This window comes from Heloderma suspectum, chromosome 7, assembly GCF_057233095.1.
Source record: "Heloderma suspectum isolate Gila_16-S chromosome 7, 16-S_ref, whole genome shotgun sequence".
Classification (NCBI taxonomy): domain Eukaryota; kingdom Metazoa; phylum Chordata; class Lepidosauria; order Squamata; family Helodermatidae; genus Heloderma; species Heloderma suspectum.
The window spans coordinates 121453146-121471609 of record NC_139464.1 but is presented as its reverse complement, the minus strand read 5'-3'; the positions used below and the strand labels follow the sequence as shown (position 1 = coordinate 121471609).

Below are 18464 nucleotides of genomic sequence, written 5' to 3'. Positions count from 1 at the left end.
CTCCAAGACCATCAAGTCCAACCCCCTGCTCAGTGCAGGAAGCCTGATTCCCAGGCGGTCTCCCATCCAAGTACTAACCAGGGCTGACCCTGCTCAGCTTCCGAGATCAGACAAAATCAGGCACATCCAGCCCTTTGCTCCCCACCAGGAGAGCCCTGCCAACTGCTCTCCTGCCATGGCACTCGCTGCACTGAAAGAACGGCTGGCAGGGCTCTCCAGAGCAGCTTCCCCTGGAGAACTGTGTCAGTCAAGGAAGCAGCCAGCACAGCTCTTCGGGAAGCCAGCCAAAATAGCTGACTCTGAGGGGATCCTTTTTCAGACCCAGGCATTGTGGGAGGGGTGTCCCAGGAGATCGCCCGTATAGGATAAACACCTATCATTCAATGACTGAAAATCTCACTGTTCTTGCTGCATTTGAATGTGGATCTTACAGCAGTCAGTTTCATCTGGATGCTTATTTAGATATGTGGTATGCTTATATGAATGTATATATGTGAAACAGAACTGTTGGATCTTTCTCTTTTTTAATTAATAGCATTGTCGGTAATTATTGTGGATGGATATGCTTTTTCATTGGATATGTTTGGGTATGTTTCTTTGTTGGTTGTTTTCTCCTTTTTATTTTGTTATAATTGCACATTGAAAACAACAGCAACACTCCTTTGCCCATTCGCTTGAAGTTCAGGGATGGGACTGTGTTTTCTGAGAAATAATGATGCTTCTGGGATCTCTCTGTTACCATATTTATGAAGAGGTATGAAAATACAAAGAAAATGCATCATGTAGCCTTTCCCTTTATGTATGTAGTTTAGAATAATGTCGGAAAGAAAAGTGAAAAAAATGAAAAAGCCTTTTCTGCTGATTCCGAAATATATTGTTGGAAGCAGATATATCTGTGGCTGGGAAGTTAGAATTGTTTAGAAATCATCGATCTCTTTATCTTATTGTTTGGTACCCCACAATATTCACCACACACGGCATTATGGGTTTACTTAAACGTGTGCTAAGGATTCCATCCTGCAGCCACAAAGAGTTGCTTGTAGATACTACTGGTTTTGAAGACCAAAGTTCAGCCATGGGTCATGCACCACAAATGGCTATGCACAATTAGCATCGAAATACCAATATATGGTTGCGGGCGTAATTGCAAGCTGTTCCTACTCGTATGGGTAGAGTGCAGACCTTCCACTTACTGCTGGGGAGCAGCACACTGAAACCACTACGGCAAATCCAAATCCACAACATTCTCCGATGGATTTGCCTAGCATGCCGTTATTCCACTTGCTTATCTGTAGGTGTCACTGTGGAAGAAATCCAAGAGGCTAAAGAAGGGTGCTATGGGGCGGTGGGGGAAAACGATTGCTGAGGTACTAAGGCAGGGTAAGATTTCCTAGAGCACTAGAGTTCCAAAGAGCTCTTTGTGTAACCTCTTCAGCACTCCATAATTATATTAGCCACATAAACCTGAAAAATAAACACGACAAAAAACTGCTTTTGGCTTTAATTTCTGATTATTTTAGCTCACTATTTGGGGACGGGTTTCTTTTTACCCTTTTTTCATCCATGCTTATACTTGGCTTAATTCCGAGCCACAGAACTTAAAGGTTGTTGTTTTAAACATGTTAAATATTGGGTTAAATATTGGGTTATTTATAGCAAACAAAAATCTAGCCAAAAAAAAAAACAACAATTCCAGAAAAAGAGAATGACAATTTTACATTCTCTCTCTCTCTCTCTCTCTCTCTCTCTCACACACACACACACACACACACTGATGAAGGCAATCAAAAAAAGTAAAATTTTACTTTACATAGGGAGTGTTTTGGAAGTGCCTGCTATAAAGAAAATCAACGATGCCGCCACCCGCCCGCCCCGCCCCCCAGTTTGTGCAGAATAGCATCACTTGGCTTAGGGTTCTTTTGTATAATAATTTATTATTCCATACCTTGGCTTCAAAACAGTCTTCCCCAGTCTTCTTTGACAAAGAGAGGGACTGGAATATGTAGAATGCAGCAACAAAGTGTTTTGTTTTGCAAGCGTATGGGTCTTGGACTCATTTCTGAACCTAACTTCATTTTTCTGAATTGTCTGAGAACATATGATCCTGTAGCACTGTTGAAGCATAGGGTGTGTGAACCAAGTCAGTGCCTGGAGGGAAGTCCATTGGGTGCACCATATACTAAGCCTTTGGGGAGTTTTCTGAGGAAGAGAAGATTCTAAACATCTGTTTGAAAAGCTAATGTCCTCTGAGGATGACCTGGCAGGCCACTTAGCTCATTCGTTTCTCTACAAAGGCCAGTGTGGTAGTTGTGGAATTCCCTTCCAAAGGAAGCCCGTCTCAACTCCTCTCTAAAGGCCTTCCAGAAGACGATACAAATCCTCCTTTTTAGGAAGGCATTTGGGCTGTGAACTGCTGTCTTACGGTTTGATTTTTTACTGCCTCTGGTTCTTGAACAGTTTTTACTATTTTAATGCTTTGCTGTTATATAGTAAGGGTTGTTTTACATTGTTAATTTATGGTTTTATTCTTTCGTTAGCCACCTTGAGCTCTTCAGAAAAAAAGGAGGATATTGTAATTTAAAAAATATAAACATAAAATATCAACTTTAGTGCTAACCTCAAAACAGGGGATATAGTGCACAAATATTTCTTCTTTCTGCCTCATAATATTTTAGGACAGTGCAAAAGAAAGCAAATTATGTTTGTTCTGCTGCACCCAAACACTCTCTCTCTCTCTCTCTCTCTCTCTCTCTCATTCTCTCTCTCTCTATATATATATGAAAGATAGAAAGACTAACAACAGAGAATTCAAAAAATATATTTAACTTAAATGTTTTGGCTTCTACCCTCATCAGTAGCTGTGCTGTTAAATGGATATCAGGACTGGCCGTTTGGAATGCCTGGAGATGAAATTTCCTTAGGAGAGAAAAACAGAGGTATGAGTGGCATAACGCCTATGAATTGTCCTCCAGATTAAGGCCTTTGAGACTACGAGTTCTCAGTCTATAGATCCAGAAATTTTCCCTTTTGTCAAGCATGACATTGTCTTTTGTTTGTTCTATTGGAAGCAACTATAAATCTGAGAGACTCTGTGAAGGTGAGCTGAAATGTATTGCAACAGGCTGCTCCAGTTTTTTTTGGTAAGAATCACAGATTTGTGGTTACAGAACCTTGTTCTTAGGCCTGTTGTAGTTTTCCCCACATAATGCATATGGCACCCATTTTTTTACATTCAGTTAAATAAACCACATCAGTAGAAGTGCATGTTAACGACTGCCTAATGCAGCGTTTTATTAGTAACTGTGCTCCTGAAAGAAGTGATTTCTTGGAGGTAACTGCAGGTAATGCAACACGTTGATTTACAGTGGTATGATCCTGGGTTTCAAGTATTTTGTTTAAGTGAAGCCTTAACCAATGATTTACATAGGTTGGGTGGTTTTCTGAATGTGATGCATGATGGAGAATTAATGGTTTCCATTAATGGTTACAGAATCTTGTTCTTAGGTCCATTGTGGTTCCAACAGAACAAACAAAAGACGCTGATGTGCTTGGCAAAAGGGGACATTTCTGGATATATAGACAGAACTCTTACTCCAAATGGCCTTAATTTGGAGGACAATGTGTAAGCATTACATCAATCATACCTCCGTTTTTTCTCCTAAGGAAATTTCATCTCCAAGCATTCCAAACTGCCATTCCTGATACCCAGTTTACAGCACAGCTACTGATGAGGGCAGAAGCCAAAATGTTTAGCTTAGAATATATTTGTAATACTCCATTGTTAGTCTTTCTATCTTTCTTATACATTTTACCTCAAGACTGATGGCATCCGCCATGGATCCAGAGCCTCCTTGTTGCTTTGCTGTTGTGCCGCTTTACACCAATGCCCCCCCCCCCGGTATGTGTGTGTATATATACATATGTGTGTGTACGTGCCATGGTCACATTTGTGAATTTGAGAAACTGCTGTGGGCGCCACCACAAAATGCCTGATGAGGGGATTGCCACTTTGGTGTCTACCTGTTGCATCTGTAGATCTTAGGCTGCATCTTATTCAGCAAAAACTTTTTTTTCATCTCTATTGGACCTCACAATGTCGCTTTAATAAGGGATTATTAAATCCCATGAGAACATAAGAAGAGCCCTGCTGGATCAGACCAAGGGTCCATCTAGTCCAGCATTCTGTTCACACAGGGGCCAACCAGCTGTTGACCAGGAACCCACAAGCAGGACATGAGCACAACAGCACCCTCCCACCCATGTTCCCCAGCAACTGGTGTGCATAGGCTCACTGCCTCTGGTCCTGGAAGTAGCACATAGCCAACAATGTGGGGGCTATCATCAGGAGGTTTGGGGTGCAGTGTCATCAATATGCGGATGACACGCAGCTCTACCTCTCATTCAAATCTTCACCAAGGTTGGCCGTAGAATCCCTGTCCAAATGTCTGGAGACGGTGAGTGGCTGGATGGGGAGGAATAGGCTGAAGCTGAACCCTGACAAGACCGAGGTACTTTTGGTGGGAGACAAGAGGAGGCTGGGGGATGTTGACCTGGTGTTGAATGGGGTACGGCTACCCTTGAAAGACCAGGTCCGCAGCCTGGAGGTCATTTTGGACTCCCAGCTGTCCATGGAGGCTCAGGTGTCAGCTGTGAGCCGGACAGCACTGTATCAACTCCATCTGATACGGCGGCTGCGCCCCTTCCTTCCCGACCATCTACTCCCATCGGTAGTACATGCCCTGGTCTCCTCTCGTTTAGACTACTGTAATGCGTTCTACGTGGGGTTACCCTTGAAGACGGTTCGGAAGCTGCAGCTGGTACAGAACGCAGCGGCTCGCCTGATTAAAGGCAGCCGCCGGCGAGATCACATCACTCCAGTGCTGAAGGAGTTGCACTGGTTACCAGTTGTTTTCCGGGCCAAATTCAAGGTGTTGGTTTTGACCTTTAAAACCCTATATGGTTCCAGCCCAGCCTATCTTAAGGAGCGCCTCCAGCAGCACCAGACAGGCTGCTTAACAAGATCAGCCTCGGATGGCCTTCTCTCTGTCCCATCAGCCAGGACAGCTAGACTGGTGGCGACGAGGGAGAGGGCCTTTTCTGTGGTGGCCCCCACTCTGTGGAACTCCCTCCCTAGGGAACTCTGTCATGCCCCCTCTTTAATGAGCTTCCGTCGTGCATTAAGAACGTGGTTGTTCAGGCAGGCATTTGGGGTGGGTTAGGGTATTTTAGAAAATGTTTTTATTGTAGAATTTTATTGTTTTAAACTGTTTTATTGTATGTTGTACATTGCCCAGAGTGGCTGGGTGACCAGCCAGATGGGCGATTAATAAATTTAATAATAAATAAAAATAAATAAAACAAGACTAGTAGCCATTGATAGCCTTCTCCACCATCCAAATTGGTGGCCATCACTACATCCTGTGGTAAGCGAGTTCCATAGTTTAACTATGCACTGTGTGAAGAAGTGCTTCCTTTTATCTGTCCTGAATATCCCACCAATCAGCTTCATAGGATGACCCCGAATTCTAGTATTTTGAGCTAATTTGGCTAATTGCTGGTGATGCAATACAGCTAATGCTTCTTTTAAACATATGTTTTGTCAATGTCCAGTAGTTCCTACTTTGGGGGCAGAGGTTATTACAGAGGTAAATTTTGTACTGGAACAGTCTTGAATATTCACTGATGTACACCCACTTTTAAATTATTTACCTGCTTCATGGAGATTAACAAATGGTCAGTGTAAATGGGTTCTCTGCGCCCTTTTGAAAGCTAAAAGACTGATATTCCAAGATTGGAAAGGTAAACACTCACCTCCTATAGTGCAATGGATTGAAGACTTTACAATGTTTTCAATATTTGAACAGGTGGCATATAGATGCCTTTTTCAAATGGATACTTATTTGGATATTTGGTCTGCTTTTGCTGAAACCTATGTGTAATTACTAGAAAGCTGTATGCATTTCATACTAAGCCATGTACATATATTTAAAAAACCAGGAAAAACGATTTTGCAGAGGCTCATGGGCACCACTGGAGATGCCCACAGTGCCATGGTGCCCATGGGCACTGCATTGGGGACCCCTGTATGAAGGGCTCTCCTCTCTGGTATCTGACATGCAGCAGTATTTCAGTTAGCTCTTTGTATCCCCACCTGGCTGCAGTTTGAGTGCCTTTTTTGTTTCTAATTGATTACCTTCTTCCCAACAACTTTGCCAATCAAATGATTAACGGCACAATTACATGCATGTTTAGAGAGGGAAAAGTCCTACAACTGCCAGCATTCCTCAGCCAGCCTTGCACCCTAAGTCACTGAGGTCAACTGAAGCTCATTCAGAGCAAAGACAAGTCCCTCAGTGATGTTACCACGCAGCCAAATCTGAGGGGGGAAAGCCAATCTGACAAAGAAAAGAAAAAGGCACAGAAGCAGCGGTGGACTGAGGTAGCGAGCAGTAGCGGAACAGCACAAAAGAAGATTTGAGGGAACTTCCAGGGAATACATCCGGTCTCCCGAATCTCCTTTTTCACATCAGACGTATTTGTGCCCCTCCAAGTGCAGCACAGCGCTGATAAGATCAAAGCACGGAAAAAGAAGACTGACAGAAAAGTGGCTTTTGCTCGTTGCCTCCCAGATAAGAGAAACGCGGCCAAGCCCCCGCCCCTCACGTGGACCCAGGCTGCGACGTTTGGCGCCTCCCTCGCTATTGGCCGTGAGAGCGCTGGTGCCACGGCCCAGTCCCTGGCTCAGTTGCTGAGCTGCTTTGGAACGCCTGTGATCGACGGGGCCCTTGCACCGCTCTGGTTCGTTCCAAGGGGGCTCGTGCAGAAGGGCTTCCCTGGGGACTGTGCTTCATGAAGCACAACTCTCTTCCGTTCCGTCATCGAAAACCTAATGTAGCCTTCCTCAACCCTGGTGCCCTCCAAACATGTTGGAATACAACCCCCACCATCCCCAGCCAGCATGGCCAATACCACGGTGGCCGGGAATGATGGGAGCTGTAGTCCAAACACATCCGGAGGGCGCCCGGTCGGGGAAGTCAGATCTAAGAGACGGCACCTGCTTCCCCTCGGTTCACAGTGGAGCTGCTGCTTCTGCGAAGACAGGCACTGCACGCCGTCACGGCAGCGCACCACGCATGACAAGGCCCAGATCTAACCCCGGGTGAATTCTATGCAAAGCCAGGCCCAGAGTTGTTCCAGGAGGACAAGAAACGAAAGACTTGTGTATCATTCTATTCTTCCCTTGCTTTAAACTCTCTCAGTGTCTGTAATTTCTAACATTAGCTCAGCACAACAAACCAATCTTAAATTTACATCTAGGAGCAGGAACTACAACTGGGCAACGGTTTTATACTGGACATGACAGCAGAAACTCCTTTTGGCTGGCATAAGAGAGGGGCAGCATACGTAGTAGTTGTAACCGTTGCCACTCCTTCCAGTCCATGAACTATGATTGCCTTTTTTTGTCTTGATTTAAGAAGTGTATCATTAACTTATAGAATACACTACATACCTACATCAAGAGGTATGTCATGGGAGGAGGCTCATTGTGCAGCTTGGTTTGTCAGGTTTGGTCCTAGTACTGCTACCAAACTACCTAAAGGAATAAAGAAATGTTCTTACGTATCTCCGGATTTGCGATAATTTTCTGGGCATTCCAAGGAAAGACAGCGGAAACCACCCTGAATATTAAAGCAGGTCTCATTGTGTGAGCAGGTATGTGTTTCTGTAACGCACTCGTCGATATCTGTAAAATGGGAAGCAGCAAAGAGAGAGAGAAGTATGCTTACTGTGGGTGTACACATTTGGCAATTGCCTCGTTCACACTGAGGCACCAAACCTGTGCCTGGGGGCTGTACTGCTTCGAACGGCAGTGTGGAGTTCACGCAACTGAATATTCTTCTATGTTAAAAAAAAATCCCTCCACACAGAAGACTAGCACATCGGGGAGAATGATAGCGAGAACACTTTCCCCTGACATGCTTGGTTTCTATCTGAAAGGGTTTTGTGGGGGGCGGAGAGCATATGGAACGGCATTCAGTCATGTAAGCCCCCAACTGCAGTCTGAAGCGGTACAATCCAGAGACAGGTTTACTGCATCAGTGAGAGCTGGGCCAATATCAACTCAAGTAAAAAATAACACAATTTCAGTTTTAATGGCTTTTTTTTTTAATGAGCTATGTGGACATGAGAAAGACCTACTATACCTTCTATTGTAATTTATAATCCTACTGAAGTTCATTCATTCATTCATTCATTCATTCATTGCATTTATACCCCACCTTTTTTCCTATTGCAAGGAACCCAAGGCGGCTTACATTATCCTCCTCCTCTCCATTTTATCCTCACAACAACAACCCTGTGAGGTGGGTTGGGCTGAGAGTGTGTGACTGGCCCAGAGTCACCCAGTGAGCTCCCATGGCCAAGTGGGGACTAGAACCCGCATCTTCCAGCTCCTCGTCCAACACTCTTGCCACTACACCACACTGGCTCTCAAGTTTGTAAACAAGCCATCAAAGAATGGCTTATTTCCTTATTTTCATGGAAAAAGACTTTTGCCTTTGTTGTAGAAATGAGAATTACTGACCTCAACATAACCAACAAAGAGTCTGTAGCAATTAAAAGACTAACAATTGTATTACGGTATAAACTTTCAGGTTGATATATACACGTGGTTGTAAAGGAAAAAAAGTTGCAAGGAGCAGGGCCAAACATCAATGGAATGCAAAACGTACAGCCTGAGATTAATCAAATAAAGTATGAAAAACAAATACAGTGGCCATTCACAACAGCAGTAAGTGGTGATAAAACAGACATTCTGGATCTGCCGTGTTAATTAAAACCTGCAGTCCACTTGTTTGGATGATTCTCTGAGGGGCTGTTCACACATAACGGCACCAATCATGGGTTAATTAACCTATTATTTGCCATGGCACGTGCTGGGTGCATTCTGCAGCCTTTTTGATTATTCAACCCCGATTGGGCCAATCGGGAGTTGCTACATGACATCTGAACCTGAAACTATTGAGAGCCAGTGTGGCGTAGTGGTGAGAGTGTTGAACTGGGAGTCGGGAGATCCGGGTTCTAGTCCCCACTTGGCCATGGAAGCTCACTGGGTGACTTTGGGCCAGTCACAGACTCTCAGCCCAACCTACCTCACAGGGCGGTTGTTGTGAGGATAAAATAGAGAGGAGGGGGATAATGTAAGCCGCCTTGGGTTCCTTGCAAGAGGAAAAAAGGGCGGGATATAAATGCAATAAAAATAAATAAATAAACACTATAGGTTAACTGTGGGTTAAACAACATAACTACTAATTGTAAGTTAAGTGTGTTTTGTTTAACCCAGGATTAACCTATACTGTCCAAGTTTGGATGTCAAATAGCAACTCCTCATTGGCTTGATTGGGTGTTGAATATTCAAAACGGCAGTGGAATGCTGCCGGTATGCACTGTGGCAAATGGTGGGTTAATTACATGCGAACCGGGTCATGGAGATGTTACTTTGGATTAATGAGGTGCTCCCTTTCAGGTGAAAAGACAAGAGCTGGTCCTCAGTTCCGTGTGGGGGAGCAGGGAGGGAGGGAGAGTCCTAAACAAGGACAGTCAGGAACAAGTAATAAGATGAACTGAACAAGCTTCCCATGCTATTGCCAGTGACAACAACAACAACAACAACAACAAAAACCCATATGCAAAACACGCCAGTACTGATATAGCCTTCGGGAGAAGGCACGAGGTCCCTAAATTCAGGAGGCCTGTGAAGCAGTGTTTGGATAGTGAACTTTGGGAGTCACTTTGGGATAACATCGCCCAAAATGATGAGACCGTTTTGTCAAACTCCATGAAATGTCTTGGGATTCCTCTCTTTACTGAATAGTACTGGTGCATGTGTGGTTTGGACTAACAGTTCCACCTACCGTTCCGCTACAGGAGTCAACGTCCAGTGCCAGAAGACTATCCATACATTTGGCAACTAATATAGCCCCCCAGAGCAACCTTGCTAGCTTGGTATCTTAACCCACAGTCTGGGACCAAACCCCAAGATTGCAAGTATAAGATGTGTTTGAAACGATGTTAATTCTGACTGTTGGCTTCCCTCCGAAGGACGAGATTATTGGACAGTGCAAAAAGAGAAGCAAAAGGGGATTTTTCCCCTGAAAAGGAGAGAGAAACTGCCAGAAAAAGAGGGAGTACTGATGGCACAAGAGATTTTGGTGGCTTTGGTGGAAAATCCAAATAAACACCTCTCCATGGTAAAATAATAATGATAAATTAAGTAACTGACATATTTACTAGTCTTTCATGGCAAACAACATAACACAGTTGCCTCGTTCCACATCCTGGAAGGTTTAGCCCTCAGAGATGTGGGGCGAATGAATATGGATGGGGAGAAAGTAGGAATCCTCCAACCAAGAAAGAACTGGGAAGAAATACCTGCAGAATGTGGCCACCTGAGTGCTGTTGGGGCGAGGCAGTCAGATCATAAGTCACCTATACTGCACTAGCCCAATCTAAAGCACTGCTTTTAACCTTCAGGGAGCAATCCTATGGCCCCTAGGCAGCGCCTGAGGCCATAGGATATTTCAGATTCCTGGATCTGAGGCTGGAGACAGCACTCCAACCTTGGACCCAGGAGTCTGAGCTCCCCGCCCCTATGCAGCCAGTGTGGAGAAAACCGCACCAGCTGCCTGTACGAGCTTGCAAATGTGAGCTCAAACAGGGGTGAAAGGAGCGTGCCAGCGGGCAGGGAGGGGAGGAGACTGGGGAGGGGAGGATACGCACTATCCCCAGCTGCCCCAGCCTCCTTCCCTCCCCTTCCCCGAAGCCTCCTCTAGATGGGTGAAAACTCCCATCTCGCAAAACTGTAGAGCAGGAGGGTGCAACGTGCCTTCCACTCTGCACTGGATACTGGTAAGACCCCGGGTTCGGAGACTTCCGAGTAGCCAGGGTGGATCGAATAAGTCTTAAATGGTTTGGGATCAAATTACCTGAAGGACTGTCTTCACCCATATTAGCCTACCCACACCTTTCTCGCTTGCCCACTTTTGAGGGCAGTTAGGTGGGTAAGTAGACAACAGAGAGCCTTTCCACAATGGCCCAACACCTCTGTAATGGATTGTCCTTGGCGGTCTGTCAGGCCTCAACACTGCAGACTTTTAGGAAGACTCTGAAAACCTGCTTGCTTACTCTGACCTTCCCCTGATAGTGTGTGTGTGTGTGTGTGTGTGTGTGTGGTGTTGTTGTTGTTGTCTCTTTAGACTGCTGTTTTTATGAAATGGTATCAGTCCATTTTACTGTTGTAAATTGCCTTGGGAGGGCTCCTGTCCTGAAAGGTGGCCCAGAAATATTTTAATTAAATAAATACATCTGCTTCACATGTCACAACTTGACAAAACACATTTCCCATATGCACTTCACTTTGTAACAGAACATTAGAATAGCTTTATAATTCTGCTTTTTCTAGACCACAAGCACAGGCTCTTCATGCTTATGAACATCACATTTGGGCAGTTATATTTTCAACATACCTTGACAGTTCCGTGCATTGGGGGCCAATTTGTAACCAGAAGAGGGGCACGTACACTGAAAGCTCCCTGGAACATTAATGCATCGATAGGCACAGATATGTCCTCCAGTGGGTAAAGCACATTCATCAATATCTGAAAAGCATGTTCAAAGATTAGCAAGCACAACAGAGGCAATTCACTGCCTTATTGCAAGACCCTTTCACTCACCCAGAATGGATGACTTAGGGCTTGAGTACGTGTAACATTTTACTGACTTAAGCAATGGGTGAAGTCAGACCTTAGAATCCCACTGATATATAGTACTGGCTGCTGGATAATAAGAACAACTCTGCATGCTTCCAGTCACTAGGGGATGATAGAGAATCTCCTATAGCATAATCAGTTCCTATTTCCTGCTCCCTACCCTTCCTCTTCCTCCTTTTCCTCCTCCTTCCTCTGCAGCAGTGCCATGCAGTCTCTCCAGAGAGGAAGCAAGTAACCCTATCTCATGCCTTCACTTACTTACACTCACACACCCAGCTTTAGGGGGTGCTTGTGGGTAAACAGTGTTAGATAGCCTTCTCTGATGAGGTGTATAAAAGGACAAATGAAGTAAGTTGATATGAACTTCTTCTAAACTGGCTCTAGCCTGAGTTTATTGCCTCCGGTACTAAATGTTGTGTTGCCACGCTTTCTCTGTATGAAGCAACTCTGCTGTAAGTCACATCAGACTTTCCAACACTGGTGCCCCCAAATTCCAAGATGTTCAGGGAGCCTCAGCAGATTCTGAAAGAAATTTCATCCCTGTTTGTAACCCCTGCCCCATAAGCTCCATTATGTGAGATTTCTATGTAGGTATAGCCTAAGCACAAGAGGGCTATGTATAGCCTGAGCTTTCCTAAATCTTTGCCAGAGACTACAACAGCTCATGCCTGAATTCTCCAAACCAGCAGTGAATGTTGGTGGATTCCCACAGAAATTCCACTGGGAGGAACTTGAACTCTGCTGCCCAATTCCACTCTGAGCAAAATCTGGTGGCTACGTGCACTTTAACTTGCCTGAAAGCTCAATGTTTAGATTGTCTCTTAAGTTGCTGAAAGCTTATCCTTATGCAGTGGGTAAGTACAGGTAATTCACTAGGCGAGGAAAGCCCTTCACTAATAATTGTCCATTGAGTTTGCTGATGCATGCTTTGTTACTGTAAGCCTTGCAAAAGTCCTCAAGTATCACCACTGGGAAATCCTAAAGGGTTATGTCAGTGATAGCGAAGGAGCCTTCCGGAGCTGTTGTTGCTCTGGAAAGATGGCAAATACGCCAAATGCACATTAATATGTTCCTAAGAAATAGAAGTGTCAGCAAATTCAATGCAAATTAAGAGAATTGTGCTTAGGGGAAACGTCTGTGAGAATTTGGAAGGAAATTTAAAGAATGTTGGTGAGATTAGTATAATTTCTCAAGGGGTTGACACCTCTCTAACCTGCCACTGAATTTCACCTAAAGCAAAACGTGACGTAAATTGGGAAGATTTTGCTCAGGCAAAACACCTGCAGAATTTTGAAGGAAGGTAAAAGAGTATCATTGAGGGCTGCAATATTTTCAGGGAGCATTTGCATATCTCTACAGCCCCATACTTCTAACAGAATCTGGTCATTACGAGCATGCTATTTTGCCCCACAGCTGAAGTGTGTTCTTATGCTCATTTGAAAAGTAGCAGGATTTCTACTTTCCAGAACTGTCACTTGAGGCACAGGTGAACTCAGTGGCACGGAGCACTTTCTATCAGCTTAGGCTGGTATACCAACTACGCCCTTATCTGGACAGAGACAGCCTTGCTACAGTTATCCATGCTCTGATAACTTCTCGTCTGGATTACTGCAATGCGTTATACGTGGGGCTGCCTTTGAAAACGGTCCGGAAACTTCAGCTGGTCCAAAATAGGGCAGCAAGATTGTTAACAGGGGCTGGCCAATGAGCTCATATTACGCCAGTACTTTTCCAGCTGCACTGGCTGCCAGTCCAATTCTGGGCCCGATTCAAAGTACTGGTATTAACATTCAGAGCCCTAAACGGCTTGGGGCCAAGTTATCTGAAGGATCAACTCCTCCCATATGTGCCTGCCCAGACCTTAAAATCATCCTCAGTGGCCCTTCTCCATGAGCCCCTGCCAAAGGAAGTGAGGTGGGTGGCTACTAGGAGGAGGGCCTTTTCTGCTGTGGCTCCCCAGCTGTGGAATGCACTCCATAGTGAGGTTCGCCTGGCACCTACATTGTATTCCTTCCAGCTCCAGGTGAAGAGATTTTTATTCTCCCAAGCATTCTAGCATTTTAGCTTTCTAGACTTTTAGCTTTGCTGTTTTAAATCTGTATTTTAAATCCCTGCATTGCTGCTAGGTTTTGTTCTGGTTGTCTTGTTACATTGTGATTTTAATATTTTATATATTTTATATCATTTTATTCTGTGCTCTTTGGTTTTAATTTTTGTGAACAGCCCAGAGAGAGCTTCGGCTATCGGGCAGTATAGAAATGAAATGAAATGAAAAAATAAATAAAATTTTATGGACTTTCGCACACAACAAGACCAGCAACGCAAAGGGCTGGTTCAGACATGGTGGCCTCTAGTGCACAACAATGTTGGGCCTGCATCTGAATGGGACGGGCCACAGCTCAGTAGCGGAGCACATGCTTTGCATGCAGGAGTTCCCAGGTTCAGCCCCCAGCATCTTTAGTTAAAAGATCCAAGGTAGATGTCTCAGAAAGGCTCCTCTCCTGAGCCCTTGGATTGCTGCTGTCAGTCACAGTAAATAATCCTGGCCTAGATGGACCAGTGGCCTTCACAGAAACACAGAATAGTAGGGTTGGAAGGGGCCTACAAGGCCATCGAGTCCAACCCCCTGCTTAGTGCAGGAATCCATCAGAGCATCCCCAGCAGATGGCTGTGCAGCCTTGTCTTGAATGCCTCCAGTGTGGGAGAGCCTACCGCCTCTCTAGGTAACTGGTTGCATTGTCGTCTTGCCCTAACAGTCAGGAAGTTTCTCCTGATGTTCAGGCAGAATCTGGCTTCTTACCACTTGAGCCCATTATTCCGTGTCCTGCACTCTGGGATGATTGAGAAGAGATCCTGGCCTTCCTCTCTGTGACAACCTTTCAAGAACTTGAAGAGCGCTATCCTGTCTCCCCTCAGTCTTCTCTTCTCCAGGCTAAACATGCCCAGTCCTTTCGGTCTCTCCTCATAGGGCTTTGTTTCCAGTCCCCTGATCATCTTCATTGCCCTCCTCTGAACCCTCTCCGGTTGGTCTGCATCCTTCTTAACGTGTGGCCTTGAATCAGTACTGCTGCTGCTGACTGCTACTCACCTTCACACGTGATCCCATCTATGTCGCTCAGCTGGTAGCCCCTCCGACAGTAGCACTGATAGGAGCCATAGACGTTGGCACACTCCTGGCTACAGGGGTTGCTTTCACATTCATTCAAGTCTGGAACAAACAAAAAGCATGAACACAAAACAATATCGTTGGCCTGAGCTTTAGCGACCCTGCTCATTATGAGCAGAACTATTTTATTTATTTATTTATTTATTTAATTTCTATACCGCCCAATAGCCGAAGCTCTCTGGGCGGTTCACAAAAACTAAAACCAAACAACACACAATAAAACAATTTAAAATATATAGAACATTAAAACCACAATATAACAATACAACCACAATAAAACCTAGCAGCAGTACAGGAGTTTAAAATACAGATTTAAAACAGCAAAGATAAAAATTTAGAAAGCTAAAATGCCTGGGAAAATAAAAAGGTCTTCACCTGGCGCCGAAAGGAGTACAATGTAGGCGCCAGGCGAACCTCACTAGGGAGCTCATTCCAGAGCCGGGGTGCCACAACAGAAAAAGCCCTCCTCGTAGTAGCCACCCGCCTCACTTCCTTTGGCAGGGGCTCACGGAGAAGGGCCACTGATGATGATCTTAAGGTCCGGGCAGGCACATATGGGAGGAGGCGATCCTTCAGGTAACCTGGCCCCAAGCCGTTAAGGGCTTTGAATGTTAACACCAGCACTTTGAATCGGGCCCGGAAATGGACTGGCAGCCAGTGCAGCTGGAAAAGTACTGGCGTAATATGAGCTCGCAGGCCAGTCCCTGTTAACAATCTTGCTGCCCTATTTTGGACCAGCTGAAGTTTCCAGACTGTTTTCAAAGGCAGCCCCACGTATAACGCATTGCAGTAATCCAGACGAGAAGTTATCAGAGCATGGATAACTGTAGCTAGGCTATCTCTGTCCAGATAAGGGCGTAGTTGGTATACCAGCCTAAGCTGATAAAAAGTGCTCCGTGCCACTGAGTTCACCTGTGCCTCAAGTGACAGTTCTGGATCCAAGAGCACCCCCAAACTACGAACCTGATCCTTTAGGGGGAGTGCAACCCCCTCCAGAACAGGTTGAATATCACCTAGCCTGGCAGATGAACCACCCACTAACAGTACCTCCGTCTTGTCTGGACTGAGTTTCAGTTTATTAGCCCTCATCCAGTCCATTACCGTGCCCAGGCACTTGTTCAGAACAGCCACTGCCTCACCTGGTTTTGATGAGAAAGAGAGGTAGAGCTGGGTGTCATCCGCATATTGATGGATGTCACCTCAGCCCACACCTCCGGATAACCTCCCCCAGCGGTTTCATGTAGATGTTAAACAGCATGGGGGATAGAATAGAGCCCTGTGGAACCCCATGGCACAATTGCCATGGCACAGAGCAATAATCCCCCAGCACCACCTTCTGGAATCGGCCATCCAAGTAGGAGCGGAACCACTGTAGTGCAGTGCCTACATTCTACATTCGTTTCATTTCATTCTGTTCGTATCCTGCCTTTCCTCCAAGGAGATCAAAGTGCTATATGTGGTTCTTCCCAGGCACCCACCCATTTGATCCTCACAACAACCCTATGAGGTAGGTTAGGCTGAGATATAGCCAAGTCCTATCGGACACTCTGGGCAGCATCCAACAGTATCATTCCGCAAACTCAAATAGCGCCAGCAGAGCTCCACCAAATCTTCCCACTGTGCAAGCGCTTGTGCGACCACAGCTTATTCATTCATTCATTCATTTATTCATTGCATTTACAGCCTGCCTGTTTTCCTCTTGCAAGGAACCCACGGCAGCTTGCAAGGAACCACAGCTGTTCCCGTTGTGCAACCATGGCTGCGCAAATATAACTTTAGTAGGAGTCTCCTCTTGTGCTCAGCTCGAAACCTCCCTAGTTTCCACTAGCGCAACATCATTTGCGCCAGTGGGATAACATGGTTGGATACTGGCTTCTAGCTGTTACACCACACTGGCTCTCTAAGCCTGCAGCCCTATACACGCTTCCCTGGACATAAGTCCCGTTAAACTCAATGGGGCTTGCTTCAGAGCAGACCTGTGTAGGACTGCACTGTAAATGTGGCAGCTAGGATGGACTTGTGACGCAGAGCATCTTACCTTCACATGACCTCCCATCGGCTGAAAGTTTGAAACCCATCGTACAGCTACAGTAATAGGAACCAGCAGTGTTTTCACATTTGTGAGCACACAGGCGACCAGGATATCGGCGACATTCATTAACGTCTATGGAAATAAATGAGTCGCTATGAAGACTTCTGCTTATATTCATAGGGAAGGACATATACATCAGGTGCTCTTAAAAAATGTAACTGTCGACTTCATCTGAATGATTCAAACAGCATTATAGCTTTGGACCGATCATTTTATCCTACCTTCCGCCTAATTCATATTGTACTAACACAGTGTGATAGCTACGCTGAAAAAAAAATGTTCCTAAGTTTGGCCCCATGCCTTACTTGTACTGGGCCCGTACCTTACCCCATACCACACCCCATGCCTTACTTGTACTGGGCCCATACCTTACCCCATACCACACCCCATGCCTTACTTGTACTGGGCCCGTACCTTACCCCATACCACACCCCATGCCTTACTTGTACTGGGCCCGTACCTTACCCCATACCACACCCCATGCCTTACTTGTACTGGGCCCGTACCTTACCCCATACCACACCCCATGCCTTACTTGTACTGGGCCCGTACCTTACCCCATACCACACCCCATGCCTTACTTGTACTGGGCCCATACCTTACCCCATACCACACCCCATGCCTTACTTGTACTGGGCCCGTACCTTACCCCATACCACACCCCATGCCTTACTTGTACTGGGCCATACCTTATTTGTATTCCTAAGTTTGGCCCCATACCTTATTTGTATTGTAGGAAATACAAATGGGTCACATCAGGCCATAATGGCAGGGCACTCTGTCCTGTGCCAGCCCCAGCATCCAATGCCAGTATGGGAAGGAATGGCACAATCAGCATCGCCCCACATGACCTGATCTAGTCCAGCATTGTGTTCCCACAGTGGCCAAGCAGAGCCCCATCAGAAGCCCCCATAGCCATCATGACTGGTGGCCATTGATAACCTTTTCTTCCATGGAACACCACAGGTAGTTGTTGCTATGGCTGAGCAAAAAACGTGCCCCACAATTTGCCACCCCATTTGCAGGGAGAAAATTTTGGAGATGGTTTCAGAGGGGCTTTTTTTTTAAGGGTTCATCGGGTGGGCTGGCTTACCATTGCTAGCAGTGGCTTCCCCCACCCCCTCTTTTTTATTTTAAAACAACAACAAGGAGCTCCTCTCGGTGACTCTCACCCTGACCCCCCCCCCCCGCGAATACTTGATATGCAGCATCATTCCAGTCATTCAGGAAAAATTGTGGCTGCCACAAAAAAATGTCATTCCATGGTGAGGATCGCCCATTTTTTATGGCAGCTGCCATTTCTTCCTGTGGAATGCCCCGGGACAATGCTGTGCTTGGAGCATTCGGGGGAGGGGGGATGACAGCTAACAGCTGGCTGCTGCAGAGAGGAACTCCTTGTCACACGAATTAAATTTTTTAAAGAGAAAAAAGACACTGC

The 18464-nt window shown here is 45.6% G+C and overlaps 1 protein-coding gene across 4 annotated transcripts in view; it reads right to left on the bottom strand.

The window, feature by feature from the left end:
• FBLN1 (fibulin 1) overlaps window positions 1-18464 on the bottom strand; it is a 103887-nt gene that overhangs the window by 30350 nt on the left and 55073 nt on the right. For all 4 annotated transcript variants that reach the window (XM_084811310.1, XM_084811312.1, XM_084811311.1 and 1 more), the window contains 4 exons: window positions 16973-17098; window positions 14857-14976; window positions 11526-11657; window positions 7621-7744 (listed from right to left, as the gene is read on the bottom strand). In XM_084811310.1, the coding sequence (XP_084667436.1) occupies window positions 7621-7744; window positions 11526-11657; window positions 14857-14976; window positions 16973-17098 (502 nt within the window). The remainder of the gene's footprint in view (window positions 1-7620; window positions 7745-11525; window positions 11658-14856; window positions 14977-16972; window positions 17099-18464) is intronic.